This window comes from Aythya fuligula, chromosome 6 (genome assembly GCF_009819795.1).
Source record: "Aythya fuligula isolate bAytFul2 chromosome 6, bAytFul2.pri, whole genome shotgun sequence".
NCBI classification, from domain to species: Eukaryota; Metazoa; Chordata; class Aves; order Anseriformes; family Anatidae; genus Aythya; species Aythya fuligula.
The window spans coordinates 50,526-72,306 of NC_045564.1; the positions used below are offsets into that span (position 1 = coordinate 50,526).

The window sequence follows — 21,781 nt, forward strand, 5'->3', positions numbered from 1 at the left end:
TAACTGATGCTTTGTATTTTGCATTATTCTTTAGAGGAAAGTATCACAGTTTATGAGCAAAACTACAACAAACCTTTTAGTAAACTTATTCAGGGACTAGTTTCAAGTATTTATGGTTACTTTAAGAATTAGTTACAGTGCCTCGTAATTGCTTTTGTTTGAAATATCTTCTTTGAAAATGCAGCAGTTCTAACAGTAAGAATTTTGAGCTTTTTAACTTATAATAGTGCATCTCACTTTCTTCTTAAAAGTTACATTAGTACATGAACCGGAACAGTATTTAGAAAAAAGTAATTCTAGTTTTTCCACAGAAAGAAAGTAGCAAAGTAACTCAGTTGGAATATTTGGTTGTTTAAATCAGTCTTAAGTTTGTTTTTACTATTCAAGTTCATTCTTGAATGAATGTCATTGAATTCTTGAATAAATGTCATTAGTATTCAAGTTCAAAGGGATCGCAGGGTACTGTTCTTTCAAGTGAAGCTTGTAAACACCAGCACTTCAGCTGCATGAAATTCTCTGCATTTTTTAGAAAAGTGTAATAATATTCATTCGGACATCTGTAATTGAAATATGTACAACTTCATGCATATTTTCACTTGTTTGACTTGTTTATGTATACTGTTACTTAAGTTACTTGTAGATTCTGTATTTTATTTTAAAAGTTAAAATTCTTAGTGATTAAGAATTAAGAACCTTAAGGGGTTCAAGTTATTAATATTTTTTATGATTATCTAGAATAACTTAGATATTTAAACAACTATTTTCTTAACTAGTGGCTGACATAAATATGAAACTTATTTCTTGCAGTAACAATAAGCTGTTAGTATAATTGGACTGTGGTGAAAATAGAAGTACTAGAATTACAGACAAATGGAGGCAGATAGGGTAAGTTTATTGAAAGGTTTTTAATTTTAGTTTTACCTATTATGTTTTGAATTGTAAGAGCTCTCTTCACAGCATAATGAGTAGAATTGAGTTTTGTTTTGTTTTGTTTTGTTTTTTAAATTAATACTTCAGTGTTGTCATTTAGAAATTCATGCATCTGACTTCTTGCTTGACTTCTGGTCATTATGCCTTCAAGGCTTTGCAGGAAAGCTGCTGGCAAAGCAGAAGTATTTTCAAGGCTGGTTGCAGACAAGCCCAGCCATGCAAGATGGAATGTTGTGTAAGTTAAAAATTCAAAATGTATCCATTCTGTATCTATACGCTTTCACTTTTGTCAGAATTAGTCAATAATAGGTACTTTGGGACATAACTTTTTACTAAAATGTAGTGAGAATGGAACTTTAAGACATCAATAAATGCAAATGCAAAAGCAGAAATTTGTACTAAGGCTGTAGACAAATACAAGAGTAGAGTCATTTTCAAGTAGCTTCTTTGGGCAACATGCAATATTAAAATTGCAGGAAAGACTTGATGGACTGCTAAGCCATTGCAAGTATTGACAGCATATCAAATAAGAAAGATGTCTTCTGAGAGGTGTGAGAGAAAAATATTTTGTATGATCAGCTAATTTCTGCAGCAGAGGATTCCTCCTTACTATCATATCATTTGGGTGATAATGAAAAGACAAGCGGATTGTTGAAGGAAGACTGTAGACAAAAAACAAAGCCTGGAGTCAGAAAGGCAATTCATACGCAGTAATGTAAGCTAAAAAAATGCATTATAGACTAAAAATACAGCAGGAGCCCTCTTATTTGTTAAGAAATATTTGGAAAGAAGGAGATAAGAGGTCATTCTCTATATAGAGTTTTCCTTGTGGTCAGAGAAGGTGTACCACACTTCATGAAGCCAAGATTGGTTTAAGTTAATGAAACTTGGCCACTTCAACTGCATTTTCAAGTATACCTTGTCTAATTGTATTTTAACCATACAAAGTAAAGCAGCAAGTAGAAATCACATTTTTCCTTCTTTGAAGCACAGGAGAGGTATGATTGTTTGGTGTCTACTTAGAATTCCCAGTCTGTTTCATGTTGATTTGTAGTAATGTATCCAAGTTCAGTCCCAGCTGCTGCTGAGGGCAGTGCCAAGAGCCCTGATCTACTATTCTGAATAGGAGGCGGTAATAGGGATAGTAGTGAGCTCTGTGTTTGTTCTTTTATCTAGAAAGAAGAAAAGAAACAAAAAAGGACTGCCCATAAATCTGAATAACCTTGTATCTGACCATTAAAAACACATGATATCTTAGAGTCATGTTCTTGCATGTTACAATACTGAAAGCAACAGGAAAACAGGTTTACCTTTCCTTATTCTAGAGAAAACTGAATTAGTCTTTCACAACTGATCACATTAGCTATGCAATTCTTCTGCTTTAAATCATAATATTAACCATTTTTCTTATTAGTTAGGCTGACTTATAATAAAATAAAAACTCTCTGAAGTAAATAGGCTGTTACCTGCTGCTTTTTGCTTTCAGCTGATCTAATTATTCTGTAATCCACCTTTAAAACTGTGACTTATTTAGATTATAGCTGTGTCATTTAATGAAAGTTTAGTAAACTCACCTGCTTGAAGAACGTATGTGAAAGCAAACTGCTCGCTGATGGCCTGGAACACAAAATGAATGATACAATTACATTTTGAGATGTTAAATACTACTTTTGGAAAAGGGGCTAGGTTGACAAGTCAGTTTCAGCTGCATGTTTACTTCTCCACAGAACAAATGTGAAGCATGAGAAAGGCAGCACAGAACTCTTAAACTCTGTGCCTCAATTTATAGCAAGGACACCACTAAACAGATCAGTTCAGTTTTAATTTTCATTTTTCTGCTGAACAAAGAATTTAACATCTCATTCAGAAGAGACATCGTACTGAAAACATGTACTTCAGTTTGTTGTTTTTTCTTGGACAGAGTGCAGGTTTGAAAATTAAACTTGCTGAACCACCATACAAAGTACAACCCATTGTAAGAGATTCAGGCCTGGGGGATGTCAAACAAGCCTGTAAAAGCACAGTTCCGTTACCAGGCATAGTAGTTCTTAAAGTACAAAACCAATGTTAAGTGTAGCATTTTGTAGAGTAATTCTGGTCTGAAATTCCAATTTTAACAGCATTCAACTAATTATTGTATCCTAAACTGTGAGCTATACTTAGTCTAAGACTAAAGTGACAGAAAATTAATTTTCACCAGAACATTACCTCTTCTCAGGGTCCTGTTGCAAACAAAGTTCTACCAAGTTGTGGAAAGCAGGGGAAAATGTTTTGGAAAAGGGAATTTTTAGTCTTTCACTGGTCATTGTGCGTGTCATACTGTCACCAATTCCAGAATCAACACCTGATCGGGAATTCCTCATCCTGGATTCCCCATGGGGGAAGGTATTTATATCCCAAGGACAATATGCAGGACCTTTCAGTTTTTGCAGCAGCATCTAGTAGAAAGGAACATCATTTAGAAGATTCCAGCACCTATCTAGACCTACACATGCTATGCTATCAGGCTTCAGAAATGGATTATTTGATCTAGCAAGAAGCATGCATGTTCGAAATAACTAAAAGCAGACATTTCATCAGTAATAGTACTGATTTGTCTCAATAAAATAAAAATCTGAGTTTTTTGAAGTAGAGATTAGTTCAGCATCATACCTGAGTGCGAGGCATATCTTGAAATGGAACATGTCCATTGGCTAATTCACATGCTGTGATTCCCACACTGTAAATATCAGACTTCATGTTATACCCAGACAAATCCTGTAAGAGGAATAAAACTACTGCATCACTAAAGTTATTGATTATTACAGACAAAAATAAATCTACCTGTTAAAATATTTTAATATTCTGTAGCCTACATAGGATTGAGGCAATCAACAAATTGTGAAACCTCAGGCATTTTTCAAAAATCTGATGTTTTACTGAAGAGAACTTTTAGGCTCTGCACTAGTTTTCAGGAAAAAAGTCAGCTGAAGACATTCAGTTGTACAGCACCTCCTTACTAATGGCTTTAAAACCTGTTCTCTTTCGGAAAACTAAAAATTCAGCACATCTGTTTTGTTCTGTTTTGAAGTTGCAGTTCAACAGCTTCTATTGCACTTCCACAAGCAGACGTAAGCTAGAAGTTGAGTACTTCCAGTAACTTTGAAATAGGAAGAACGAAGTGTAATTTATACTGACCTGTCTCAGTAGTTCAGGACTCAGCCAAGGAAGTACAGACGTACTAAACTGGGGGAAATCATAAACCACCTTTGACTTTTGTCCATTGTTAACTAAACTGTAAAGATTGTTTAAACCAGAGAGAGAAACCAGTCCATCCCCTGAAATCAGAATGTGGCTAGCTTTAATATTCCTGTAACACAAAGTTGTAAATTTTAGTTACACATTACTCAAAGCATCACTAAAGTAGAAAGGCTTTCCTATTTCATTAGCTTAGATTGAGATGTTTACCTTTGGTTCTATTTATCAGATTAATTTCATGACAGGTCTTCACTCAGTATGAGATGTCTTTTTAAATACAGCCCAAAAGAGAGGAAGAGAGGCTGGCAAGAAAAACTGATTGCCAGAAACTGGAGAAGGGCCTTCCTTTCTGGCAAAGGGTGTAAAGTAAGGAAGTTACTTCTATGAGCTCTCATTCTCTTCAGCTTCAAAAACAAAGCCAGACAGATGTACACAATGATTTAAATAAAAGGACTGATGTTACAGAAATACAATCCCTGTACCAGCTGTCTTTAAACAATTTGTGGATATCTGTTCTTGTTAAGCTCCTGCAAACCTGGTTCTGCTATATTATTAAAAAAAAAAATGCTCCTGCACTATGTGTGACATAAGAAGGAATACAGAAAAAGGAAGGGAGACAACATGTGAGATGAAAATGGGTTTTGAAGTGAAACTAAGTTCTTAATAAACTAGATACTGTAATCTGATTCTTACCTATGGCACTGACATTCTCCTACCTGTGAATGTAGCCGTTCTGGTGCATGTAATTTAATCCTCGGATTGCACCAAACAGAATGTTCCCTATCAAAGCTTCACTCATTCCTTCAGGAAAGTAAGTCTTCAGCAGGTGTCTAGCAGAACCTAGAAGAGGGGAAAAAAGCACGAAGTCTAACAAGCCTTGTTAAACTACTTGCCTATGCTTGCTTCCTTGTATGCATTCACAAGAGTGGTATTGTGGTATTCTTGTTTTTATAATGCCTATGGTACATCAAGAAAACTTACATGGATGCAGCTGATGCATCCATCAAAGATCACAGTCAAGTCATGCTGGGTAACTGAAAGTCTGCACTGAAACCAAACAAGTTTTGTGTTGTCTTTACAGAACTTTTAATTTTGCCAAATGCATCTCCCAGTTATCATTCCACACATTGTGGCTGTTAGCATTAAGTATAATTTAAGTTCAAATGCCAGTCTTTGCTGGGGAGAAAGATGATATACAGAAGGCTTCTCTAAACAAGTGGTTTAGGAAGTTGTGCTCCACTCCCTTCTTCGGTACAAGACAGGAGATGCTTAAAAAAAAAAACAACCTCATGAACTGTGTGGCATAAACTGTATAAGTCCTTTTTTTGTTACTATTCCTAAACTGCAGTTAACAGTCCTTACCATAGGCCATGAATGGTGAAATGATCCAAAGCCAACTACCAGCTGTAAACACAGTCCAAAACGTCATTACATTGGGATGCTGGAAAAAGTGGGATAAAACCACCTCATTCTATGGAATGAAAATGGATATGTTAACCACAAGAAATCTGTCTTACTAAGAGCCTTAATTATGTCAGTAAGCAGTAGAAATAACTGTTCCCTTTGGACATTTATACTGAGTTGCAGGTGATGTGCGTAGCCTGCAATAGAAATCCAAATAGTTTGTGTATGACTGCATTTGTCTGAAGTCAAGTCTACTTTATGAAGTTTTGCTGTTATATGCAGAGCACAAAATGCCTTTCAGAAGAAAAGTTGTACAATTGTGAATATTTCTAAAACATTTGACAATAGTCAAATAGTCTTCAGAAAGTAAATCGCCAATTTATACATGCATCATGCTGTGTCTCTGAAGTGAAACCGTGTCCTAAATGACCCAGTAAAAACACAAAGGCTACCTCTGTTTAGTGAGCTCCTATGTGTTCATCAGTATCTTCAAACTAGCACCAAAGTACTGTTGCTTTACCTGTAAGGCTTTCAAATGCTCTTCAGAGCAACTTTCTAGGTCTGTGATCCTTATAGCAACTTGCATGCCTGTAGGTGTATGCCGTGCAAGGTAGACTGAAGTTAAGTTGTTGAATCTCCTTCCTGAAACCAGAAGTGGATACCTTAACAATGGAAAATGTAATAATCTACCACATTTTTCTTCATATTTAGAGATCATTTTGCAGTTACACTTTACATCACTTTTAGCATGCACATTAGAATAAACACACATGCACAGTAGGATTCAGTGCAGACATCCTTAGGACAATCAACTCAAGTAGCCAAATGGTAAGAGATGATGTTAATGCTGTATTTATTGTTCCCATACCACAAATTTAAAAGAGATGTCCAAACGCACAAATATCAAAAGAAAATTTCAGATAACCGTTGATTTCTTATATTTTAAAAAAGTGAGAACTGAAACATGAGAGCTGTTCTGTGCTTCTCTCAACTAAGTAGACACAAGATTAATTCTAGTCAGCTGATAATACATTTTCTAAACTTAATAAATATTTACTGCATTTAGCAATAACCTAGTGAGAAAATGCATCTGCAAGAACAAGAAATATTTTAAGTTATGCTTATATTACCTATTTCCACCTGGAGTTCATAGTGAGAGACATTAGAAGAACAAAATATCATTTCATTCCCTCCTGTAGATGGGGGAATCCAGGCTTGTTCAGAATCAGCCTAACAGTGGGGAAAAACAGTTCTCAGAATTACCATGTATGTTTATTTGTTTAAAATAAATGCAGAAATAGCATTAATCAGAATGCTAAGATCAAATACTCAAATCAGCATATTCAAGACAGTGCTTTTACCACTACACTGAGTCTTAGATAAATAAGCTACTGCGGTGTTTTGTTGTTGTTGTTTGTTTTTAAACTACTACAAGATTAAGAGTAATACTTAGTCACCTTCTTCTGAAGTGGAAGACCTGAAGTACTGTGGTTATTTTTCCTGATTTTTTTTTTTTAAAATGTGCCCCGAATGAGATAATTTTTCACATGTACAGCTTCATATTTTAACTTTGCCAGTTAACTTTTTTCTTCTTACCAGGCATTCATGAATGCTGCTCTGAGATTGCTTTTCTGGTCTGAGTGACTCAACTGGTGTACGTAGAATACAGGAACAGTCCTCGAGAACAGAAACAAGTGAGTGTTAGAGGACTTGCTGCGATTTATTAAACATGGCAAGGGGAAAACATCAGAAGTAATCCCTATAAGTTCAGAAAGTTTTCTACTACAAGCAGTTAAGAAACAACACAGAGCATATGGCAGACCCCGAACTAAACAGTCTCCTTTCCCAAAAGTTGATGTAACACCACTGTGGAAATCCCCTCAGGTATGATATTTCACCAGAACTTTCTCACTTTCAGGTATGACTGGGTAACAAGGTACAACGGTCAAAGATTCTTAAATACAAACTTACCAAACAAGACATGGAACCTCTTTAGATGAGGGGAAAAGTCATATACACCCATTTATCCTAGAAAAATTAAAGTAGCAGGAACATAAGATTGTACATGAACATGTGACAAACATCAGACTCTTTAAATCAGAGCTGTGAGGCATTCCTCTGTTATCTCACACACACAAACTTCTGCATGTTTGGGAAGGTTTGGGAAGGCCTGCTTGTGTCAAGCCTTTAAGCAGTGTGCAATGTATGTTTCAACGAAAGTTTTCATTTTTAATTCATGGGTTGAGAGATCCTATTACCATTTCTGAACAAGCAATGTAATTACAAGTCAACTGCATACATGCAGAGAATAAAAAATAAATGGATTCATGAATCACTAGCAGTTCAAAAGAAACAAAATGTCTGTTTTAAAGGAGCACGGCTGTACTAGACGTATTTCAGCTCAGCTGTGTGCAGATGAACTAGCTCACAAAAAGCAAGCCAAATGCTATTACTCTTTCAATTGTGAAACATAAAGTGCAAATACTACTGTAGGGATCTTGAGTAAGAAACGGAGGGAAAACAAATAATTTCTTCACATTACTTAGGTTACAGAATGAGCATTCTAACATCACAGATCAGAGTAGCCACTTTGCAAGTCCCCTAGCAGATATGCTTTCTGCCTAATGTGAAATCTTACACAGGGAGGAGAGAGAGATGACTTTCTAATAAGCATATCAGGTTTCTGAAGTATAAAGTGAGACTAATTTACTTTAGCTACCTGATGATCTACAGGTGAGTCTTCTACCATGAAGAATCCTACTTAGCAGCTGACATAAAGTCCACCAAGGGAGGTAATTCCATCTTAACACGTGATTATTGCTTGAAAGTTATCTTTAAAAAGGTGAACTACTACATCAGAGACTGATCATTCTGTGTATCAAGGAGATAGGCTTGATCATATCCATCATTTAAATTATGTATGTTGTTTAATCAAGGCAACTGTCTGAAAAGACAACAAGCACTCACCACCCATCCACTGCCAAATATCTAATCCTTAATATCTTTATCCTAAAAAAAACTTCTTAAAATAATTCTTTTTTAAAGATGAAAAATTGAGACAAAAGGAGATCCTTAATAAGTATTGGGCTTCTTCAGAGGATCATGACTTGACTTACCTGGCTTCACTGAGGAAGTCTGTGGCAGGGTAGGAAAAAAATGCAAACGCCCCAAGACATTGGCCAGTACTGTAACAGCTATAGTATCCTTCTCCTATTGGAAGAAAGAAATTTCATGCCATTATACAAGATAAGTTACTCTGGGGCTTGAAACATGAATCTGCAAAAGCTAGGCTGAAAAATAAAGTCTCGATAACCAGAACATGCTAAAGTAAAATTGAAGGATTTGTTCAAAAGTATGAAAGGGTATGACCAGTCATCAAATGTCTGTGATCCACGTTTTTTCAAATAACATTAATAAGGTGTATTTTTTTCTTTCTGTAGCTTAATATTACTTCCATTTTCATTACGATTTTGGGTCATGTCCCTACCAAAACCTTTTTTTTCTACATTTTTCTTTCCATAACACAGTCTTTCTCTGTACTGTAGATCATGACAGCAGCAGCGCGCAGCTGAACTGACACATTCCTAGCATGGCCAAAGCTTCAGATGCGGTGAACAGTGCGGGGAGAAAGCAGTTTGATCTGTTCACAGAAAAACACCGCGAACTGTGGAGACCCTGCAGCCCAAAGCCCAGGTACCTCGACCGCAGGTCGCAGTTCTGTTCCCGCGGGGCCGCAGCAGCCCCTTGTTACATACCCCGAGGCAGGGTGACCCCGGGAGCCTCCCGCAGCGCTACTCCCCACTCGCTCCGCTCATCGTGCCTCGCGCCTTCTCCGCGGCGCCCCCGCCTCCCTCCGGCCCCCCGCAGCGGCCAGGACCGGGCTACCCTTGCCTATGCCCCTGCCAGCGCGGCGGCAGCCCCCGCTCCCCCTTCCCCGGCCCGCCCGGCTTCCCCCGCAGCGGGTGCGGCGCTCCCGGCCTGGGGCCCCCTCGCCCCCGACACGGCTAGGAAGCCCTGCGGGAAGGAAGCGCCCATTCCTACCCGCCGCCAGCGCAGGGCCCCGCCTACGCTCCTAGCCCCAGGGGAGCCGCAGAGGGTGGTGGAAGTTGGGCGGTGTGGCGTACCGCCGGGCTGCACGCCCGCGCCGGCGGGTAGCTCGGTTCTGCCGCGCAGCCTGCTGGGATTTGTAGTTCCGCGGCCGCAGGAGGGCGGAAGCCAGCACCGCCCTGCCTCAGCCGGCGGCTGATTACGTCCAGGCTGACGCGTGGATCCCCGTCGACCTCGGGTGTCGAGGGTAGGGAGGTGGAGCGCTGCAGCAGGCTCGGGGCGGGTAAGGTGTCCTCGGCGCTGAGCTCGGGTGGCACTGTTGTCCTGCTCCCCTCTCTCTGCCCTGCGTGTTAACCTCTTTGGGGCCGCGTTCTCTCTCCCTTGTCCCTTGGGGCCGTCCCCCGCTGAGCGGCGGTACCGCCGCAGGCACGGGGCGCTGCGGGCGGGCGCGTCGCGGCTGGGCGTGCGCTGAGAGCATGGGGCTGGGTCCCCGCTTGCCTGGCCTTGTGGTTCCGGGCGAGCCCTGCTGTCGCGTGTGGCGTATCCTCCCGGGGAGGGAAGGCAAACAAAGAATTCCTCATCCTTTCCTGTGTTGCAATTGGCAGAAATGTTTTGTTTTGTTTGTTTTTGGGTGGTAATGTAGATATGCATTAAGTTAAAGCTTTATCCGTTCAATATATATACTTAGACTACAGTCAGGTGCTAGACCCTTGTTAGTGATGGCTGTGACTGCTGGTATGGCAGATGGTATGACCTTCAGCATGCTTTCTAGTTTTCTGTGTTATGAAAATATGGACTCCAGATCATGTGGGCTCTGCTTGGAAGTTCATGTAAAGCTTGATGAAATTTTAATTGTGGTTCATCATACGTATGGTTTTGAGGGCAAGGAAATTTTGGCTTCCATAAACTTTTTAATTGTGGTGTTGCATTCTGATCTTCTGAGTAAACGGTAATAATAGCTTTTTTCCTGTCAGCCACCCTAGTGACAAAGTGCTATATGGAGTTGCAACCTTGTATTTATTTATTTATTTTTAAAGGAATCTATCTACAGGCTGTTGAAAACATATTTGTTCTGTCAGAGATACTGTTGACGGATTGTGAGAATGCAATGCAAATACCTCCTCTACTAGGAAATAACTTTTGACGCAACGTGTTATAAGGTAGCATAGCAGGTTAGCTTTCATATACTTGTTTTTCTTATATAAAGGTGTATTTCCAAGTAAAAATCTGTTGACTTCTTAAGATTTTGGTCCTTGGTGCAACCATTCACTAAAGCCTGCAACTAGCAGATTTTATTTAATTACTTATGCTTGGCTGCTAAGAATGTTATGTAGGAAATACTGAAGTTCATCTGTTATTTTCTGTTCATATATTTTCACCACTAGTCATAGTATAACTAGAATTTAATTTATTTTGCCAGAAGAAGGAAGGAAAAAAATAGAACAGATATATGGAAAGCTGGATCTCATTAATTCCATTGTCTAAAGGAGAGCCTGTTAGTCTTTTTTTCCATCTTTCCAGTTCTTGTCCACAACTAAGACTACCTGACTGGATGCACAGCCAGGGGATGATGTGATACCTTAGATGTGAAGGTATTTGGCACTCTGTTCATATTGGTACAGCCAGACATCATCTTGTATGTTTGGAGGTACACTGTTTCTAAAGACTTCAGGAAACATAAAGGAAATTAACTGTAGACAACTAGTAAATAATGCTTTTCAATCAGATAAGTGTGCTCAATATTTATTTCTACTACTGTGTTTCTTGACTACATTGCCTTTGCTTTGAATCTCTGCTTTCTTGCTGTTGGTATGTATACATTTCAGGGAAGTTAAGTAGGTTGTTTACCTCATTCTTGTACTGAAAGTGTGCATACTTTTTTTTTTTTGTTTGCTTGCTTGCTTTTAATTGTGCTTCTAATATAGCAGGCAATATGAAAACAATGAATTACTAATACCTGAAATTTGACAGCTCTTTAGTGATGGTGTCCTCTGTTAGAACTCACACACAGAATCACATATATTTTCAAATACTTACTCATTATAGAAATTTGATAAACTGTATCAGTTTATCAAATTTCTATAATGAGTGTTTGAAAATATAACTTAAGGAGTAGAGTGCTGGAAAATCACAGGCATTTCTGTTGATATTTTACACCTAATATAATAGGGGCCTTGCTGTGGTGAATATTGTGCAGTTGAAAGGCAATATTTTAGGAGGGATAAACGTGATTTGTTAATAGTTTTCCAAGAAGATAAAAAAATGACATTTTCATGAAGACGTTTACAAAAGAGATGACAGATCCTTTTATCTGGTTGGATTACTAGCAGTACTCTGGTGACTGGGTCTTATAGATCAGTCTGGTTTATTTTAATAAATACAGTATTGTAACTGTTAAAATGCTGAGCACTAGCTGGGGTATATATTAAGAACTTTAAATCACTTTTTTGACTGAATTCAGCTGTGCATCAGCCTGAAAACGTTAGTGATTTTAGTGGAAAACGTTACGCTCTTTTGAAGTATATAAGTATACTTTATAGACAAAAAGATTAAATTTTTGAAGAACCTCTAACAAATTTTTAATGAAATACTAGCACAGCACTTTGCCTCATGAGTGTATATCACATTTTTATACTCCCTAATCAACAAATACTGGATTCATGACAGTTCTTTTTTTCTTTAAAAAAAAAAAAAAAAAGTAACTAAAAGAAGAAATAAAATCTACCTGCAAGAGATAAACGTATATGCGTAGTAATGTTTTGATTGTGCATTTATGGAAAAGAAGTAGTAATTAAAACTTGACATGGGTATTTCATGTGGGTAGCATTCATCATTTCAGTTGAAGACAGAATTCTCTTAAGGATATGTTATTTTTACATTGTGTGGTAAGGGTGATATAGACAACTTCCAAGCATGGAGGACTTGCCAAAGACCTTGCTATCAAACTATCATATGCAGCAGCGTACATGTACACGTATACATAAAGCTTATATACCTGTACTTATTTTTTGTTTGTTTGTTTGTTTGTTTGTTTTTCTCACCTAATGGTAATACACATATTATTGCAAATGACTGACAAGGAGAAAAAGTCACAGAATCATTTAGGTTGGAAGAGACCTCCAAGATCACTGAGTCTAACCTGTGACCTATGGCCTATAGGCTGGCTCATATTCAGCCGCCTATCAACCAATACTCCCAGGTCCTTCTCTGCCAGGCAGCTTTCCAACCACTCATCACCCAGCCTGTAGCACTGTTTGGGGTTGTTGTACCCCAGGTGCAGGACCTGGCACTTGGCCTTGTTGAACTTCATACAGTTAAAGTGAATCTGTCTTGGCTTAAGTCTGGATGAAAAGCCTGAGAGAACTGTTGGGGCCAGCTTTGTGACCCTCTTGATATTCGCCATTTTCCAAGATGTGTTCTCCAGCTTTCCTTCTGAACCCTTACCCACACCACAAATTCAAAGAAATCCAGGACGTGCACGGGGTTCTATTTTTGTTCTGTTTTCTTACAGTTCTTTTCATATATCAGTTTCTTGATGTTATTACTGTGTATAGTTAAGGTTTGCTTATGGTTATTTAGTAGTATGTTGTTAGGATTGTCTTTGCTTAGTCTTTAAAAGGATTTTTTTTTCCTTACATGAGAGGAAAATCAAACACTTACTAGGTTTCTGTAGGGACGGTAATGGCTGAAAGCAACATTGGTGTTAGGAATGCAGCAAGTGTTAATTGTGATAGAAGAAGTTCATACAGACTTGTTTTTCAGTATAAGTTACTTTGATTTCCATCTCCTGCTATGTACTGTTAGAGGATTTGTTCTCTGCCTCTGAGCAGTAGTCCCAGGAATGTTTTGGCAGCAATTCAGCATGGACATGTTTGCTATAAGAATAGAACTGTTTCATTAACCTTGAAATGCAAAATATTTTTCTTGTTACTAGCTGACTTGACAACATTTCAATTGTAATAATAAAAAGTAGTGTGTTTAATGACTTGATAAAATTGTTTTTATATTATATATTAAACTAGCAGTAAAATTCAGAATTCTAGAATAATTGTCTCATTCATTTGGCTTCCTTTTGGAAAATTAATTTAGAATCTTAGAATTGTTGAAATTTTATTTGTGTTAGGTGTGGCCTGCTGTCTCGTATCCTACAATTGCACAGAAGAACAAATCTAGTTTAGTCTTTCCAAGTGCTGGTGAAGAGTCAATTGCTCTCAAATGGAAAACAGAGCAAATAACAGTATATTTATCACAGAATTTCTAGGTTGGAAGAGACCTCAAGATCATCGAGTCCAACCTCTGGCCTAACACAAACAGTCCCCACTAAACCATATCCCTAAGCTCTACATCTAAACGTCTTTTGAAGACTTCCAGGGATGGTGACTCCACCACTTCCCTGGGCAGCCTGTTCCAATGCCTCACAACCCTTTCAGTAAAGAAGTTCTTCCTAACACCTAACCTAAAACTCCCCTGGCTCAACTTAAGCCCATTCCCCCTCGTCCTGTCACCAGGCACGTGGGAGAACAGACCAACCCCCACCTCGCTACAGCCTCCCTTGAGGTACCTATAGAGAGCGATAAGGTCGCCCCTGAGCCTCCTCTGCTCCAGACTGAACAAGCCCAGCTCCCTCAGCCACTCCTCATAGGACTTGTTCTCCAGGCCCCTCACCAGCTTCATCGCCCTTCTCTGCACCTGCTCAAGCACCTCGATGTCCTTCTTGTAGCGAGGGGCCCAAAACTGAACACAGTACTCGAGGTGCGGCCTCACCAGAGCTGAGTGCAGGGGGACGATCACCTCCCTAGCCCTGCTGGTCACACTGTTCCTGATACAAGCCAGGATGCCGTTGGCCTTCTTGGCCACCTGAGCACACTACTGGCTCATATTCAGCTGACTATCCGCCATCACTCCCAGGTCCTTCTCTGCCTGGCAGCTCTCCAACCATTCCTCTCCCAGCCTGTAGCTCTGCTTGGGGTTATTGCGCCCCAGGTGCAGGACCCGGCACTTGGCCTTGTTGAACTTCATGCAGTTGACCTCAGCCCATCGGTGCAGCCTATCCAGATCCTCCTGCAGAGCTTTCCTACCCTCAAGCAGATTGACACACGCACCTAACTTGGTGTCGTCTGCAAACTTACTGAGGGTGCACTCAATGCCCTCATCCAGATCATCAATGAAGATATTAAAGAGGACCGGCCCCAGCACCGAGCCCTGGGGGACGCCACTAGTGACTGGCCTCCAACTGGACTTGGCTCCATTTACCACGACTCTTTGGGCCTGGCTATCCAGCCAGTTTCTAACCCAACGAAGCGTGCGCCAGTCCAAGCCAAGAGCAGCCAGTTTCTTGAGGAGAATGCTGTGGGAGACGGTGTCAAAAGCCTTGCTGAAGTCAAGGTAGACCACATCCACGGCCTTTCCCTCATCCACCCAGCGCATCACTTTGTCATAGAAGGAGATCAGGTTCGTCAAGCAGGATCTGCCTTTCATAAACCCATGCTGACTAGGCCTGATCGCCTGCTTGCCCTGCAAGTGCTGCGTGATGACTCTCAGGAGGATCTGCTCCATGAGCTTCCCTGGCACTGAGGTCAAACTGACAGGCCTGTAGTTTCCCGGGTCTGCCCTCTGGCTCTTCTTGTAGATGGGCGTCACATTTGCTAGCCGCCAGTCAACTGGGACCTCCCCCGATCTCCAGGACTGCTGATAAATGATGGATAGTGGCTTGGCCAGCTCCTCTGCCAGTTCCCTCAGTACCCTTGGGTGGATCCCATCCGGCCCCATCGACTTGTGCACATCCAAGTGCCGTAGCAGGTCACCAACCAGTTCTTCATGGATAGTGAGGGCCACATCCTGCTCCCCATCCCCTTCCACCAGATCAGGGTACTGAGTATCCAGAGAACATCCGGTATTGCCGCTAAAGACTGAGGCAAAGAAGGCATTGAGCACCTCCGCCTTTTCCTCATCTCTTGTAACTAAGTTTCCCCCCGCATCCAGTAAAGGATGGAGATTATATTTCAGTTTGGATGATGTCAAAATAGATGACATATTTTGAATATGTTTTTAAGTTTTTATGCATGAAGAAATGAACACATACATTTGTTTGTCTAGTGTTTCCAATCGTAAAAGCAACTCATCTCAGCTTTCAGTTCTTTCTATTTTCAGGAAGTCTTCTGATTTATTTTCTGAAATAAGGTGGCACAACTGGCATTTTTGCATCCATCTTGAATTGTTTAAAATGGCAGTTACAAAGAGAAGACTTAATCATTTGTAACATTTTACAACATTATTTAAACTTTTCTAAGACATCCCACAGTCTTGCTTTTGCAAGTTGATCTTGGTTGAGATATTTTGACGTATTGAAGGAAAAATTAATCAAATCTCCTGTCAGGAGAAAGCATTTTTGTGCACTGTGGTTGCACTCATATGCTCTGCTCTTGACAACAGTATGATACCAGTCCTTGGCATTTCTTTTCAGTTCATTGTTTAATAAGAGAACATGTGGTTGTGAAAGAGGGAACAGTGAGGAGGGAAGAAATTTTAGGGCTTTCTTGTACAGCAAAGTAAGGAAGAACATGGAGGTGCTGTCTTTTACTTCATCAGTAATGTCTCTGAATATCTTTCCTGTTAATGTAGGAGACTGAAAGCTTTATTCCTTTTTTATAAAGGGAAAATAGCCTGGCATTTACAGTTGACTGTAATTCTGACATTCTAATAAAGACTTGTGTGTGCCAACTAAATTAATCCTCTGTATTACGAGTTTTGTGTGGTTATATAATAAAGATCATAAAATATGCAGAGAAGCGCTTACTCAAAACTAAAAATATTTAATCAAAGAAAGCTTCAGCAAGAAAACATGCATTACTGGAGCCAGAGGCTATACCAAATCTATCAAAGAAGTTCTTTTAATGACAAATTGCCCGGAAGGGCAGGTGATATCAGAAAATTATTATAGTGGTTAAAGTTTTGTTCTGCAATTGCTATACAGAATGCAAAAGATGACAGTGGAGCTGTTTTTGCATGCTGCACAAACTTCTGCTTTTGAGATAATTAATTTTCAAATTTTAACAACAACAAAAAAAGTCTGTTTAATTCAGACAACAATGTATGCTGAACAAGAAGCGTGTTCTTCAGTGCGTCTGATACCAGTAACTCTTTTGAGCCTCTGGTGGACAAATTGAACAAAGCAGGAAGAACTGCATAGATCACTTAAAGTAGGATAATGTAAGCTTCTGTTTTTTTCAAAAGCTCAGTGTTGTTTGTGTTTTGCACTCTGTTCTCTTGCAAAATATCAAATATCATGACAACATAAAAAGTAATGGTCAAGTTATAAATAACTTTTCAATCCTTTAGCTGTTATTTCCCTAATTAACAACTTTCTTTCTTACCCTTTCATATATTTTTCAGTTTAAATAAGCTATCTTGTTTAGTTTTTCACCTTTCATTTAGTTTCTGTACTCAAAGACAGTTTTCAAGTTATTTTCATTTGTGTTCTGCTTTTAGTAGATGCCACACCTGACATTTAGTTCCTGATTCAGCTTCTGAATGTCAGGCATAGTTTAAATGTGGTGTTCCAACGTAAGCAAACACATTTAAAGTTTAATCTTTTAATCTTTTTCTTTTGCTAGTATAAATATCGGACCTAAATTATGTTACATTTTTCTGTATTCACTGTCTGCTTTTTCCAAAGTGCATGTGATTTTTCTTTCTTTAAATACCTATATATATGTAGTTATTAAGAGGAAGACAATTGCTGAGAAAGTCTCTGCCTTCTGTTTTGGGCATACCTTTTTGAATGATTTTACTACCTTGAATTTCTAAACCATCATTTTATAGTTGGCTTATGTATTTTAAAGCCATGTTGTAAATTTTGTGGATGTTGTCCATATGTATTTAGGTATAGTTATAACTTGCAGATGGAAGCTTTGCTCAGGGAATTGTTCTATAACTGCAGTGCTGCAGAGTAAAAGGGTCATGGAGTCCCCTGCAGGGAGGTACTGCACAGGGCGTAAGCTTGTCGAATATCTGGAGAAGTTGCCCCATGGCACACTGGAATAACCATGAGAAGCTTTGAAAGAGACAGCGTTAACTTTTATGGTGCTTGCTTATCTGGCAGGCTGCTCAAGAATTTTACAAATGAAGTTGTCCTTTCAAGCTAATAACTTGGTATTTGCCTGGTGCTCTAGTAACTTTCACCCAGATTATTTATTTCCCCCCCACTGGCTTAACAGATATTGACCAGCAATAAATGCTGTTTCTGCTTTGGATTATTTAAAAGAGAGATTAGTTCCAGTCTTGTGAGGAAGTGATGTCAATTTTAAAATTATTAAAACTTGAAGATTAAATCATAGTTGTAAAGAAACTGTGTCATATTAAATATCATATTACTCCACAGTGATTCTTTTTATTATAAAATCATCCTGGCTGTATGGATCTATAAAAACTAAGTGCACGTCGTGCAAAATAACAAACTTAAACAGTTACAAAAAAATAACCATAGTACACATGGTATAGCATTTTTTTGTTTGTTTTCTTTATAGACTATCGAGGTTTTGGTTTAAAAAAATGCAGAGGAAGTATTTTGTAATGTGGTTAACCAAATATAAATAAAACGTTTACTTGAATTAATATCATCCACTGTCACGTGGTTATAAAATGGAAATAATTTTTAGAATACAGTTTGTGAAATGTATTGCTGTACTAGATTAAATTTCTTCTGTGACACTTAAGAAAACTTTGAAACTCAAGGCAGACCAGTTATAAATACACATATAAGTAAATGTGACAGTAAGACTATAGGAAATGTTGAAAATAGTAGCTGATAAAATATCAGAGTAAGACTGCATACTTTCATATTATTTCTAGTTTGCTTATTTAGGAGAAGTTGTAAGTCCGCATGTGAAAATTTTCATCAGCTTTGTGAGAAACACTCCGCAGCCAATAACTTAGGCTCAGGCGAGGATCTCAGTGAAGTAGTAATTTATTCGCGATTGCAATGGCGGGCGCCCCACAAGCAGAAGAGCGCACTAACTGGTTCCAAAACACAGTTTATATACTTTTTGATGACAGGACCCTCTGTTTCCCCACTGAGTGGGTAATCCAGGTTCACAATCTATCTGATGCTTCACAAACAATGCATGGCCTTCAGTTGCCGGCCTGTTAACTTTCAAATTTCTTTTGACATTTTTACTGCTTGAAGTGGTAATGTTTCTTCACTTATCTGACTTGAATTGATACCATCATGATTTTCACCTAATTGTCCTAAGGAGTCTGGTTGTCTGCATTTTACAAGGTTGCCTGCTAAACTTTCTTACCACTGTAAGCATATCTCAGTACCACATTCCCTCCTTCTAAACAATGTAACTCTGCAAAAACAACATTTCTATTCCCACAGCTTGTACCTATGACTATACCTGTAGAATATGGATGGCTAATTCTGTTTTATTTTACAAAACACTTGCACCGGTATATGAACTGTGTCTTACACATAGATAGTAACTTCACTATATATAGCACAAATTGGTCATGACCTTTTTTTTTTTTGTTTGAGTTTACACTACTTGCATAGATTAAAATAAAACTTAATGAAATCTTAATGCAAAAGCAGCCATTCCTTATGTCCTTACTATTACTGAAAATAATATTTTTATATTATTTTAGAGAAATACTTGCATTTATTGCAAGTATGCAAGAATAGTAACTTTCATCAAGTAGAACAGGAATTTTCAGCTTTATAAATTTTGCCATTGATTCATCATTTTGGAAAGTTAGTCTAAGCACAGACAGTAGATAAGCCTGTTTTTTTTTTGCTGCTTGGAATTTTGGCCTTATAAACGTGCACTTGGAAACTTCCAAGTATTTCAGCCACTTGTGTCTCAGTAGTCTCCATCATTTCTGATGTCACTTAAATGCAGAGATAATGTCTTTGCTAATGACAGTCTTCAAATTCTCAGGTAAATCTGTTTCAAGTCATATGACTATTTAAAGTAGACAAAATCGATAAAAGCTTGAGTGTCAATAGATAAGAAATATTGTGCTCATGTTGATCCATTCCTCTGATTTCCCCTGGCTTCCTGGAAAGCTGCAGAAGTGACAGATTAAAAGAAGGATTCTGCCTTTTAAATGTTTTTAAAATTGGACAAGAGAAGAAACTTTGTGAGGTAGAAAAAAGCAAGAAAAATCAGGCATTAGTTACAAATTTCCTCACTTTCAGGTGTCTGGAATATTAATCAGGGTTGACTTGTATAGAATACTTACAGTTATTTATTAAATAAGTAATTAGATCTTTTAGTCCAGACAGGACTTCCTTAAGTTTGGAGATAACAGTCACTAATAATGAACAATAAAATAAGCTCTGGACTCTAATAATTTTTATCAAAAGTTTGCTGCTTTGATGCTTAAATGGCGTAGTTACTACTGGTAGGTGGCACAGCCCCATGCTTGGGGCGTATCAGACACAGACAACTCTGGTGTTACAATACTTCCATGAGATTTCTGTGCAAAATGAGTATAGGATTAAGGTATTTACTGTAGAATTGTAGCTTCTGTGCTGCATGAAGACTTCTGCCTAGAAATAGAACTGATTTTGTGTGTCCTGTGGTGATTATTTTGTGGGATGCCTTCCATCTCTTTGTACTGCTTTTAATTAATTCCTTTTATAATTGCACTTTATACATTAGTAACACTACAAATGTGTAGGTGGAAACCATATCTATGGATGTTGACATATCTCATCTGTGGGGCAGGATTGTCATTGCAAATGTTTATCACCAGCCTCAGGCTCTGACTAGTCACAACTCGTATAATGCTGCATTGTCTTGTAACTGTGCTATCTTTCTTCCTTTAATGTGGTTTGGATTTGTTTAATTGACAGCTTTTGAATATGGTTTAGGGTAGAGGTCATAACCGTAGTTCATACAACAGCATAACAGTCTTGAGATTAAAGTTTGAATAACCAAAAGAAACAGTAATTTTGCATTTTTATGCAGTTTATTTAGTAAGGCCTATCTAACTGCTTGTTAAACAGTTGTGTCTCTTAAATTTTTGTTCTTCCTTCTGATCAACATTTAATACTGTGGTATTGAAGTCCCTCAATACCACACTTGCAAAGTAAGGAATGTAATCTTGGCATGTCTAATGGAAAAAAATAGACCCAAACCACCTTGCCTTGTGAGGTGTTTTTTCCTTATGTCAAATGTGGTTTACATCACAAACACAGTAAGAACTGCTGTGAGGCTTTTTCCTTTTAAGTACTTGTTTAACTGAGAAATAAATCTTGTTTAAGTGGAACTACATAGAGCTGCCTGCCCAGGACCATCTCCAGGTGGCTTTTGAATGTCTCCAAAGGTGGAGATTCCACAACCTATCTGGGCAACCTTTTCCAGTGCTCAGTCACTGTCATGGTTTAAAAAACAAAACAAAACAAACAAAAAAAAGTGCTTATTCAGTTCAGTCAGGATGTCTTGCGTTTCAGATTTTGGCATTTTATGCCAAAGTCCTGCATGCAAAGTCCTGCATGCACCTGCGGATGAATAAACTTGTGTACCAGTACATGCGGGGGGCTAACAGTCTGGATAGCAGCTTTGCAGAAAAGGACCTGGGGATCATTGACAGAAATACATAATATAATGCAAGAGGAGTCTCAATATAAAAATTGAATAAATGGTCTTACATCACTAAGAATCAAAGTCCCATAACAAATTAACTTTCAAATAACAAATGTTTCTGAAATCTCAGTCCTACAGTTCTTAGTAAGTACCTAATATAGATAATAATTAAAACAGGTAAATAAAATACAAAGGAAGAAGGTATTGTTCATAAGTATAAGCTGACTTTAATGGAAGAAAATTCTTTCTTGATCTGCTAAACTGTACAAGCAGATAAGCTGGCAGGCTCTTGGCTTTCTTTAAAAAGCTCTGTCTGTTCTGAGCGTGTCAAATGAAAGATTCCTGCAGACAACAAGACAAATTTGTGTTTGTGCTTGGGGAAACTCTTGAGAGCAAATTTGAAATTAATGTAAGCTTTAAAGAGAATCACATGTTTAGTGAATGTAGAAGAGGAAAAATGACACCTTGTTCTCTTGCATTTTTATTTTTTTTTTTGTCTAGGATTACTCTTAGATTTTACATGGAAGATCATCAGTCTGTAATAAAATTGTAGATTTCTGATAGATCCAAAT

The 21,781-nt window shown here is 38.4% G+C and overlaps 2 protein-coding genes across 6 annotated transcripts in view; one reads left to right on the plus strand and one right to left on the minus strand.

Annotated features, from left to right (window-relative positions):
* Positions 1–929: 929 nt before the first annotated feature.
* STRADB (STE20 related adaptor beta) lies at positions 930–9,773 on the minus strand. 3 transcript variants are annotated; one of them, XM_032190289.1, is made up of 13 exons: positions 9,613–9,773; positions 8,688–8,781; positions 7,543–7,599; positions 7,168–7,248; positions 6,702–6,801; positions 6,092–6,213; positions 5,530–5,608; positions 4,884–5,007; positions 4,108–4,279; positions 3,583–3,687; positions 3,139–3,368; positions 2,505–2,547; positions 930–2,102 (listed from the first exon to the last, which is right to left on the minus strand). In XM_032190289.1, the coding sequence occupies exons 3-13, from the start codon at positions 7,552–7,554 to the stop codon at positions 1,950–1,952; spliced, it is 1,221 nt and encodes a 406-aa protein (XP_032046180.1). In that variant the 5' UTR covers positions 7,555–7,599; positions 8,688–8,781; positions 9,613–9,773; the 3' UTR covers positions 930–1,949. The 3 variants fall into 3 exon arrangements, with proteins under 3 accessions (XP_032046180.1, XP_032046178.1, XP_032046179.1); XM_032190287.1 differs by having other exon boundaries at positions 5,530–5,638; positions 9,613–9,769; XM_032190288.1 differs by lacking the exon at positions 9,613–9,773 and adding an exon at positions 9,269–9,396 and having other exon boundaries at positions 5,530–5,638.
* A 45-nt stretch (positions 9,774–9,818) lies between these two features.
* The window catches only part of TRAK2 (trafficking kinesin protein 2), a 31,816-nt gene continuing 19,853 nt past the window's right edge, over positions 9,819–21,781 (plus strand). For 2 of the 3 annotated variants that reach the window (XM_032190282.1, XM_032190284.1), the window contains exon 1: positions 9,819–9,901. The gene's annotated coding sequence lies outside the window, so the exon portion shown is untranslated. Of the gene's footprint in view, positions 9,902–10,671; positions 10,791–21,781 lie in introns of those variants that run through there. The other variant, XM_032190283.1, reaches the window with a different exon arrangement.